This window comes from Entelurus aequoreus, linkage group LG25 (assembly GCF_033978785.1).
Source record: "Entelurus aequoreus isolate RoL-2023_Sb linkage group LG25, RoL_Eaeq_v1.1, whole genome shotgun sequence".
NCBI classification, from domain to species: Eukaryota; Metazoa; Chordata; class Actinopteri; order Syngnathiformes; family Syngnathidae; genus Entelurus; species Entelurus aequoreus.
Window position 1 is genome coordinate 31,848,428 of NC_084755.1, and position 11,737 is coordinate 31,860,164.

Consider the following 11,737-nt stretch of genomic DNA (forward strand, 5'->3'; position numbering starts at 1 on the left):
CATGGCGTGCCAGCTTATTGAGGTGACGGACCACATCAACGACGTGGCGGTCCACTTTAAAGGACATGACGGGCCCCTTTAAACGGTTGTGACGGACCACATGAAATGATGTGAAGGACTACAGGAAATGACGTTGCGAACCACGTTAATGATATGGCGGGCCACTTTAAATAATGTGAAGGATCACATTACATGGTGTGGCAGACCACATTAATAACATGACAAACCACAATGAATGACATGGCGGGCCACTTTAAATAATGTGAAGGATTACATTACATGGAGTGGCAGACTACGTTAATAACATGTCAAACCACGTTGAATGACATGGCGGGCCACCTTAAATAATGTGAAGGAACTAGGGATGTCCGATAATGGCTTTTTGCCGATATCCTATATTCCGATATTGTCAAACTCTTTAATTACCGATACCGATATCAACCGATACCGATATATACAGTCGTGGAATTATTATGCCTAATTTGGACAACCAGGTATGGTGAAGATAAGGTCCTTTTTTAAAAAAATTATAAAATAAAATAAGGTAAATAAATTAAAAACATTTTCTTGAATAAAAAAGAAAGTAAAACAATATAAAAACAGTTACATAGTAATTAATGAAAATGAGTAAAATTATCTGTTAAAGGTTAGTACTATTAGTGGACCAGCAGCACGCACAATCATGTGTGCTTACGGACTGTATCCCTTGCAGACTGTATTGATATATATTGACGGCGTGGCGAAGTGGGTAGAGTGGCCGTGCCAGCAATCGGAAGGTTGCTGGTTACTGGGGTTTAATCCCCACCTTCTACCATCCTAGTCACGTCCGTTGTGTCCTTGGGCAAGACACTTCACCCTTGCTCCTGATGGCTGCTGGTTAGCGCCTTGCATGGCAGCTCCCGCCATCAGTGTGTGAATGTGTGTGTGAATGGGTGAATGTGGAAATACTGTCAAAGCGCTTTGAGTACCTTGAAGGTAGAAAAGCGCTATACAAGTATAACCCATTTATCATTTCTCATTTATATATAATGTAGGAACCAGAATATTAATAAGAGAAAGAAACAACCCTTTTGTGTGAATGAGTGTAAATGGGGGAGGGAGGTTTTTTGGGTTGGTGCACTAATTGTAAGTGTATCTTGTGTTTTTTTATGTTGATTTAATAAAAACAAACAAAAAAACAAACAAAAAACAGATACCGATAATAAAAAAAACGATACCGATAATTTCCGATATTACATTTTAAAGCATTTATCGACCGATAATATCGGCAGGCCGAATATTATCGGACATCTCTAGAAGGAACACATTAAATGATGTGCCACACCACGTTGAATGACATGGCGTGCCAGCTTAATGAAGTGGCGGTCCACTTTAAATTATGTGGCGATCCACATGAAATGACGCGAAGGACCACAGGAAATGACGTGAAGGACCACAGGAAATGACGTGAAGGACCACAGGAAATGACGTGGCAAACCACGTTAATGCCCTGGTGGGCCACATTAAATAACGTGAAGGACCACATTAAGCAATGTGGCAGACCACATTGAACGACATGGCGTGTCACCTAATTAACGTGGCAGACCACTTTAAATGAAGTGGCGGGTCAGATCTGGCCCCCGGGCCTTGAGTTAGACACCTGTGCAGTATTAGAAACTCCCAATTCTGATGCGGTGCAGTATAACCCCCCGCCCCCCATTATGATTATGATATTGTATTCGAGCTGACAGTGCAGACTATACAGGAGATGAAAAAGTAGCTCCTTACCGGTCTGTCCCTTCCCAAGGGTCTTCTCCAGCCGGTAAGGCCCCACATACTGGTTGGACTGGCCCATCTCCTTGCTGCTCAGCTTCCCCGACATTGCAGCGGAATGCTGATTGGGAACGGATGAATCAAGACAGACGTGGGCCCGGTTCGGCTCGCAATGCAGTAGGGCTCATCCCAGGTCGGAAGGTTGGTGCTGAGTTAACGCCGGGCCCTGCAGGCTCCTCCCATATGCACTTGTTTGTCCTGCAGAGAGAACCACCCTGCATCCACCTCCCCAAAAAAAAAAAAAAAAAAAAAAAAAACTGGAATAAAGTCCGATGTAGCCAATGTGGGCTTGTAGTGAGATTTTACGTGCAAAACGTGGAGATCAGAGGAAGATGACGTGATTATGAAGGCCACCCCCACTTTTTTTTTTTTTTTTTTTTTAGCGGTGTTACGCCGGCTGCTTCAGTTTTACTATTTTCGTGCACGCATTTGACGTAAAGTGCTGCAGGAAGACGAACGGGATCGATTTCTCGCAAGTGCAGAGTCTCAGATATCCCAAGTCAGAATGCGCCGATCCATGGTCGATATCAGGGACCCCACACCTCAACACCCACACCCTCCTTTTCTTTTTTTTTTTTTTTCAAATGTCAGAAAAACATCTCATCTTCTGTCTTCATGTGCCCGGTTCGTCCAGATAAAATACAATTTAAAAAAAAAAATACAATCTACAATCGGAGCAGCATCAGCATCCAGAATGGCTTTTCCAATATCCGGTACACACTTTGCTCACACCACCACCACCACCACCACCACCCTCCTCCTCCTCGACAGGAAACGTCCAAGACAGGCCGGCTACAACTAAGCGAACCCACCGTGGGTTTCTGTGGACGAATATCGGATTAGGGGAGGCAGTCGACCCGGGTCCTGGACGCAAGAAGCGGCAGCAGCACCATTCTGTCGTCCGGTGTCTCCTCCTGACCGGCGGTGCTCATATACGACTATAAGCCCCCTACCGCCCGAAAAACGCCTCTAAAAATGTCAAATAAGCGGACTTAAAAGTGGTTTAGCGTTCTAAAAATGGCCTTTTTTGATCCAGAACTCGTAATGTTCCTCTTTATGGTTCCTCCTGGCTCCTTCTATTCATCCCATACGCTCAACATCAGCATCCGGGTTCCGCTTCACCCCCCCACCCCCTCCTTCCCCTCCCTTCCTGTCGCTCTCCTGCTCTCTCTCTCTCTTTTCTCTCTCTCCCTTTTTTCTTTTTTCTTTGTACTGCAAAGTTCATTCTATGCAAGTGGCTGCAGAAAAAGAAGAAGCATAAATGTAAAGAGTCACGACTAAAAGCACTAATTGAACAAAAAAAATATATGACGTGAGAAACCACATTGAATGAATAAATAACATTAAAGGCCTACTGAAATGAATTTTTTTTATTTAAACGGGGATAGCAGATCTATTCTATGTGTCATACTTGATCATTTCGCGATATTGCCATATTTTTGCTGAAAGGATTTAGTATAGAACAACGACGATAAAGATTGCAACTTTTGGTATCTGATAAAAAAAAGGCTTGCACCTACCCGAAGTAGCGTGACGTAGTCAATTGAACATATACGCAAAGTTCCCTATTTACAATGATGGCCGCATGAAGTGAGAGAGATTCGGACCGAGAAAGCGACAATTTCCCCATTAATTTGAGCGAGGATGAAAGATTTGTGGATGAGTAAAGTGCAAGTGAAGGACTAGTGGGGAGTTGAAGCTATTCAGATAGGGAAGATGCTGTGAGAGCCGGGGGTGACCTGATATTCAGCTGGGAATGACTACAACAGTAAATAAACACAAGACATATATATACTCTATTAGCCACAACACAACCAGGCTTATATTTAATATGCCACAAATTAATCCTGCATAATAACACCTGCGTGTTTGTTATGCTAGCTCCTAGCTCCTCTGCTAGCTCCTAGCTCCATAGAACACGCCAATACAATTCAAACACCTGATCAACACACACAATCACTCAGCCCAAAAGACCGTTCACCTAACCCAAGGTTCATAAAGCTTATATATTTTTAAAAAGTTACGTACGTGACGCGCACGTACGGTACGGTACGTGTTATGCTAGCTCCTAGCTCCTATGCTAGCTCCTAGCTCCATAGAACACGCCAATACAATTCAAACACCTGATCAACACACACAATCACTCAGCCCAAAAGACCGTTCACCTAACCCAAGGTTCATAAAGCTTATATATTTTTAAAAAGTTACGTACGTGACGCGCACGTACGGTACGGTACGTGTTATGCTAGCTCCTAGCTCCTCTGCTAGCTCCTAGCTCCATAGAACACGCCAATACAATTCAAACACCTGATCAACACACACAATCACTCAGCCCAAAAGACCGTTCACCTAACCCAAGGTTCATAAAGCTTATATATTTTAAAAAAGTTACGTACATACGCAAAAAAAAGTTGCGCACATACGGTCAAGCGATCAAATGTTTAGAAGCCAAAGCTGCATACTCACAGTAGCACGTCTGCGTCTTTGTCATCCAAATCAAAGTAATCCTGGTAAGAGTCTGTGTTGTCCCAGTTCTCTACAGGCGTCTGTGTATCGAAGTCAAAAGTCCTCCTGGTTAGAGTCTCTGTTATCCGAGTTCTTCCATCTTGACTGCATCTTTCGGGAATGTAAACAAAGAAGCGCCGGCTGTGTACTGTTGTGGCTGACTACGTTCGAAAAATACGTCCATTTCGCACCGACAACTTTCTTCTTTGCTTGCTCGGCTTCCTTCTCCATAATGCAATGAACATGATTGAAACAGATTCACGAACACAGATGTCCAGAATACTGTGGAATTATGAAATGAAAACAGAGCTTTTTCGTATTGGCTTCAATGTGGAAGGCATACCCGTGTTCCCCGGTCTACGTCACGCGCATACGTCATCCTCAGAGGCGTTTCGAACCGGAAGTTTAGCGGCAAATTTAAAATGTCACTTTATAAGTTAACCCGGCCGAATTGGCATGTGTTATAATGTTAAGATTTCATCATTGATATATAAACTATCAGACTGCGTGGTCGGTAGTAGTGGGTTTCAGTAGGCCTTCAAATAACGTGAAAGACCCCTTTTAAAGGCCTACTGAAAGCCACTACTACCGACCACGCAGTCTGATAGTTTATATATCAACGATGAAATCTTAACATTGCAACACATGCCAATACGGCCGGGTTAACTTATAAAGTGCAATTTTAAATTTCCCGCTAAACTTCCGGTTGAAAACGTCTATGTATGATGACGTATGCGCGTGACGTCAATCGTTGGAATCCATCCATCCATTTTCTACCGCTTATTCCCTTCGGGGTCGCGGGGGCGCCTCATTGAATCCAATACGAAAAAGCTCTGTTTTCATCTCAAAATTCCACAGTATTCTGGACATCTGTGTTGGTGAATCTTTTGCAATTTGTTTAATGAACAATGAAGACTGCAAAGAAGAAAGTTGTAGGTGGGATCGGTGTATTAGCGGCTGGCTGTAGCAACACAACCAGGAGGACTTTGACTTGGATAGCAGACGCGTCACAACTTGAGCTTTTTCCATTGACAACATCACTGATTACCGCTCACTGCAGACTTCATGAGAGACAACAAACAACTAGAAATTTCCATTCCGGCAGGAAATGCGTGTGAATGCCCTATGATGTGCACGAGCCGGCGAACCGCCGATACTCGTGAGCGGAACTGAAATGCTTGAATGTCCAAGGTGAGTGGATGTTGGAACGGTTCGAATTGCTTGAGAAATGTGGGGTATGGAGAGGTTTGTATATTGCCCATTCATTTTCAATGGGAGGACATTCCTGGTAGTTCCGGGTAATCAGGGAATTTTCGGAACCGGGAAACATGCTGGCTTGAATGTCCAGGGTGAGTGGAGTGTGTGGATGTTGGATCGGTTCAAATCAGATGAGAAATGTGGGATCTGCAGTCGATTGTATGTTTCATTGTCAACGGGGAGAAAATTGCCGGTAAACAGGGAATTTTGGGAAGGGGACAAAATGTTTTGCGTTGGACATGTGTGAAGAGCAGTGTGGGTGGATTGTTGAAAGGTCGGAATCAGGTAAAAAAAATGGCGCAAAATGTTGAGAATTTTGGGCATTGTATAACTGTGAATATGTTCACTCATTCGAATGGGAATTTCCCAGAAATTTGGGAATTTCGGGAAAAACGGGAATTTAAAAAAATGATAATAACAACTGTCCTAGATGTAATGAATGGGTCGGTGTTGGAATTATTCTAAATGGTTGAAAAATGTTAACATAGTAACAGTTTTAATTTAAATAGGTATTTTGGAATTCCTGGAATTTCGGGAAAACCGGGAATTAATACGAAAAGAAAAGTGGTAGTTTTGTTGTCCCAATTAAGAAGAATGTTTTGAAGGTGGAATGGTAAAAAAAAAAAACTGTTGAAAATGTGGTCTTTGAAAACTTTCCAGGAAGAGGTGAAAATAGGGCTTTCCTGGAATTTATTTTGAACTTGGAAAATGGTAGTTTGATTGTCCTAAGTGAGTGGAGCGTGCGGATGGTGGAACGGTTCAAATCGGTCGAGAAATGTGTGAATTGTGCCGGTTCGAAAAATGGCCCCATTCATTTTCAATGGGAAAAATGACCCGGAAAAACCGGGAATTTTGGGTAATCTAGGATATTGTGGGCTGTGGAGAACGCCAAAGTTTTGCGTTGGAATAATAACAGATCGTTTTTTTGGTGTAGAATCTTGCATAATCTTCACATAACAAAACATCACTTACTGCCCGATGTCTGTTGTCATTAGTCAATAGCCGACTGCTAGGATGTTGATTTATTCCCATGTAGATGAAAAATGATTTATAATCCTCAAGAATGGAAAAAAAAAAAGGAGATGAAACAAAGCGTCTTTTCGTGTCTTTCTCCCCGTCTCCGGGTCTATATTGGCTGTCAAAGTTGACCAACTTGTCAGATTGTCCTCATCCTTCTACTATCAAGGTGAGAGGCATGATTTATAATCTAGAATAAATGAGAAGACAGTGCTTATAATAACAATATCACTCATACTCGGTTAATATTCAGGTCACGGAATGGAAATGGAGTCTTGTTTGCGCTTGTTGGATGTTTTTTTTAGAGGGCTTTATGGGCGGAATAGAGGACTTCACATTGACTCCATTGTAAGCATACTTTTATTCATGAGTTAAAATGCATTAAAAATAACACATCTGTCTTCTTGTCTCTCATAATGATTGTGAACAATCGGCAAAATTAAAAAAAAAAGGTGCAGTTCCCCTTTAAATAAGGGCTATTCTACCAAATCCAAGCAATTTTTCCATGTATTAAAAGGGTCATATTATGATTTTTTTTCTGTTTTTAAAACACTTCCTTTTAGTATACATAACATGTAATGATGGTTCTTTGGTCAAAATTTTGCATAGATTCTGCTGATTCAGACCTACGGCATCTCCGTGTGGTTTTCTAGCTGCACGGTGGCAGAGAGAAAGAGATTACAGGGGGTCATAAACGCGACCCAGAGGATCACTGCATGTCCTCTTACATCTCTAGAGGACCTGCAGAAGAGACACTGCAACAGGAGAGCAAACAGCATCCTCAGGGACTCATCCCACACAGGTCACCACTGGCTTGAACTCTTGCCCTCAGAGAGGCGCTATAAAACCATCAAAGCAAGGACAAATAGACTGAAAAACAGTTTCTATCTTAGAGCTGTTATTGCCCTAAACTCTGCACTTACCTGAACACTCACCACAACCGGAGCGAGACTAGCGACTTACCGCGTTTTGCGGTCAGCTGAAGGAAGGAGGAGATGATGCGGGCGGAGAGAGAAAGGAAGGAAGTCAGTAAAATTATTTTCTATTCTGCGGTTATACAGCAAGCTACGCTACAAGCTGCCTTGCAAACGTAATAACAGATTATATCACTAACTGGTCCATTGCCAAACACGGAAGGCATTTGTCCAAATAAAAGTAGTTTGTAAGGAAAATCCACCTTTATTTTGCTGGAAGACGGTGATGCTATTGTGTTTGAAGAGAAGGCTAAGCTAGCTACACAAAAAATCGAGCTAACATTGCTAACGTATCATTCACACATTTCTAACATACTGTTATTACTTACCGTTACCATTGCCACAGATAGTAATCGGCCTGCTATTAAAAGTAGTTTTTCGGAAAATCCATCTTTTTGTGAAGGTCTGTGGGTGAAACAGGACTCCTCATAACGCACACTCGGAGCGACTTCTTCACATTGCCACGAATCATAAAAGTTTAAAGTAAGTGTGGAGAATGCATATATGTTTAAGAGTTCTTTCTTTATTCATGGCCATGTTTGGAGCAGCTAGCACTTTTCCTTTGTATATTCTACCAGTTTCTCTTTGTCTTCAGAGGTCTGTTTAGTGTCTTAACCATTGGTTCCTTATCAGTGTTGCGAGAGGGAGAGGTGGGGGCTTTCTTTGTGTGCAAGAAGTTGGCTCTTCCGTTTGAATGCCAGATCAACTAGAGTAGCCGATATGAATGTATTGGTTAAGCTGATCTCCTGAAATTTCAGTAAAACTTGATAATATTCCTATTCTGTCTTGATGGTCCTTCTTACTCAGCATATATGTCATCGAAAGAACTTGGGATTGACCAGTAACTCAGATTCCCTGGGAGGAAGAGCTGGTCGACGCAACATAAGGCACTTTTCACTTCAGATGAGGCCGAAAGTTTGTGTCGTGACTTGTGACTTGGCAACAACCGAGCCTTTTCCTTCATTGGGTTTTATCGTCAAAATGTTCTGTACACCCCGTCCTTCAAAAATTAAAAATGGCTGACTCGTGCAAGGATGTTTGGGTACATTTCTACCCTATATGGATAATCCGCTGATGTCAGATTCCAAATGGACCATTTGGAGGAAATATGAAGGAATGCAAGATTGTTTTGAAAATATCTCCGCCATGCATCCATGGTTTGTCCAAAAACATTTTATAAGTACACCTCTGCTTAACATTGTATCCCTATTAAAGGCCTACTGAAATGAATTTTTTAAAATTTAGACGGGGATAGCAGATCCATTCTATGTGTCATACTTGATCATTTCGCGATATTGCCATATTTTTGCTGAAAGGATTTAGTAGAGAACATCGACGATAAAGTTTTGGTCGCTGATAAAAAAGCCTTGCCTGTACCGGAAGTAGCGTGACGTCACAGGTTTAAGGGCTCCTCACATTTCCCCATTGTTTACAATGCAGCGAGAGCGATTTGAACCGAGAAAGCGACGATTACCCAATTAATTTGAGCGAGGATGAAATATTTGTGGATGAGGAACGTGAGAGTGAAGGACTAGAGTGCAGTGCAGGACGTATCTTTTTTCGCTCTGACCGTAACTTAGGTACAAGGGTTCATTGGATTCCACACTTTCTCCTTTTTCTATTGTGGATCACGGATTTGTATTTTAAACCACCTCGGATACTATATCCTCTTGAAAATGAGAGTAGAGAACGCGAAATGGACATTCACAGAGACTTTTATCTCCACGACAATACATCGGCGAAGCTCTTTAGCTACGGAGCTAACGTGATAGCATCGGGCTTAAATGCAGATAGAAACAAAAGAAATAAACCCCTGACTGGAAGGATAGACAGAAAATCAACAATACTATTAAACCATGGACATGTAACTACACGGTTAATGCTTTCCAGCCTGGCGAAGCTTAACAATGCCGTTGCTAACGATGCCATTGAAGCTAACTTAGCTACGGGACCTCGTCAGAGCTATGATAAAAACATTAGCGCTCCACCTACGCCAGCCCTCATCTGCTCATCAACACCCGTGCTCACCTGCGTTCCAGCGATCGACGGAGCGACGAAGGACTTCACCCGATCATTGATGCGGTCGGCGGCTAGCGTCGGATAGCGCGTCTGCTATCCATCTCAAAGTCCTCCTGGTTGTGTTGCTGTAGTCCGCCGCTAATACACCGATCCCACCTACAGCTTTCTTCTATGCAGTCTCCATTGTTCATTAAACAAATTGCAAAAGATTCATCAACACAGATGTCCAGAATACTGTGGAATTTTGTAATGAAATCAGAGCTTTTTGTATTGGATCCAATGGGGTCCGAATACTTCCGTTTCAACCATTGACGTTTTCAACCGGAAGTTTCGCGGGAAATATAAAATTGCACTTTATTAGTTAACCCGGCCGTATTGGCATGTGTTGCAATGTTAAGATTTCATCAAAGATATATAAACTATCAGACTGTGTGGTCGGTAGTAGTGGCTTTCAGTAGGCCTTTAACATTAAAGAAAACAAAAAAAGAAGAAATATAGATGAACTTACAACAACAAAAATAAATATGAACATTGTTTTTTAGTCCGTAACAGAACAATGTAAAGTGCATCAATTTGCCTAAAATACGTAAAAGAAAAACTGCAAATCTTATTTAAAACTAACAATTTTTGACAGACTTGAACCATTTGATAATGACAAACAAAAGTGAACATATATTAATCAATTCTAATTGATCAGCAACATTACTCGGGAGCACAATATATACAACTTTAACCTCCAAAACTAAAATCAATAAAACAATTTGTGCTATTTAGTTTTTCTTATCAAAATGAGAAAGACAGGATTATTGGCTACAATGAGCACGTTTTGTAGTGCACAGCTTATCCAAGCAGGGTACGTGTCGGTGGTCTTAGACGCGTGCGGACCGGACAATACGACGTGTCGTTGGTTCTAGATGCGTGCGAACCAGACAATACGACGTGTCGTTGGTTCTAGATGCGTGCTGACCGGACAATACGACGTGTCGTTGGTTCTAGATGCGTGCGGACCAGACAATACGACGTGTCGTTGGTTCTAGATGCGTGCGGACCAGACAATACGACGTGTTGTTGGTTCTAGATGCATGCGGACCGGACAATACGACGTGTCGTTGGTTCTAGATGCGTGCGGACCAGACAATACGACGTGTCGTTGGTTCTAGATGCGTGCGGACCAGACAATACGATGTGTCGTTGGTTCTAGATGCGTGCGGACCAGACAATACGACGTGTCGTTGGTTCTAGATGCGTGCGGACCGGACAATACGACGTGTCGTTGGTTCTAGATGCGTGCGGACCGGACAATACGACGTGTCGTTGGTTCTAGATGCGTGTGCACCGGCCAATACGACGTGTCGTTGGTTCTAGAAGATGCATGCGGACCAGCCAATACGACGTGTCGTTGGTTCTAGATGCATGCGGACCGGACAATACGACGTGTCGTTGGTTCTAGATGCATGCGGACCGGACAATACGACGTGTCGTTGGTTCTAGATGCGTGCGGACCGGACAATATGACATGTCGTTGGTTCTAGATGCGTACGGACCGGACAATATGACGTGTCGTTGGTTCTAGATGCGTGTGCACCGGCCAATACGACGTGTCGTTGGTTCTAGATGCATGCGGACCGGACAATACGACGTGTCGTTGGTTCTAGATGCGTGCGGACCGGACAATATGACATGTCGTTGGTTCTAGATGCGTGGGGACCGGACAATACGACGTGTCGTTGGTTCTAGATGGGTGCGGACCGGAGATTACGACATCTCATTGGTTCTAGATGCGTGTGGACCGGATAATACTACTTGTCGTTGGTTCTAGATGTGTGCGGACAATTTGACGTGCCGGTGGTCCTCAACCAGACAATTTGATGTGTCTGTGGTCCTAAACCGGACAATTTGACGTGTCTGTGGTCCTAAACCGGACAGTATGACGTGTTGGTGATCCTAGACGAGTACGGACCGGACAATACGACGTGTCGTTGGTTTTAGATGCGTGCGGACAATTTGACGTGACGGTGGTCCTAGACGCATGCGGACCGGACATTACGACTTGTTGTATAGGTTCTAGATGCGTGTGGACCGGACAATACGACTTATCGTTGGTTCTAGATGCGTGTGGACCGGACAATACGACTTGTCGTTGGTTCTAGATG

At 43.0% G+C, this 11,737-nt stretch overlaps 1 protein-coding gene across 1 annotated transcript in view; it reads right to left on the minus strand.

Moving 5' to 3' along the window:
* Positions 1-7,571, minus strand: part of LOC133642700 (serine/threonine-protein kinase BRSK2-like) — an 87,013-nt gene extending 79,442 nt beyond the window's left edge. Inside the window, exons 1-3 of the mRNA XM_062037055.1 lie at positions 7,515-7,571; positions 7,320-7,430; positions 1,768-2,037 (exon numbers count right to left, since the gene is read on the minus strand). Coding sequence (XP_061893039.1) covers positions 1,768-1,861 — 94 coding nt within the window. The 5' untranslated portion in view covers positions 1,862-2,037; positions 7,320-7,430; positions 7,515-7,571. The remainder of the gene's footprint in view (positions 1-1,767; positions 2,038-7,319; positions 7,431-7,514) is intronic.
* Between the last annotated feature and the right edge of the window lie 4,166 nt (positions 7,572-11,737).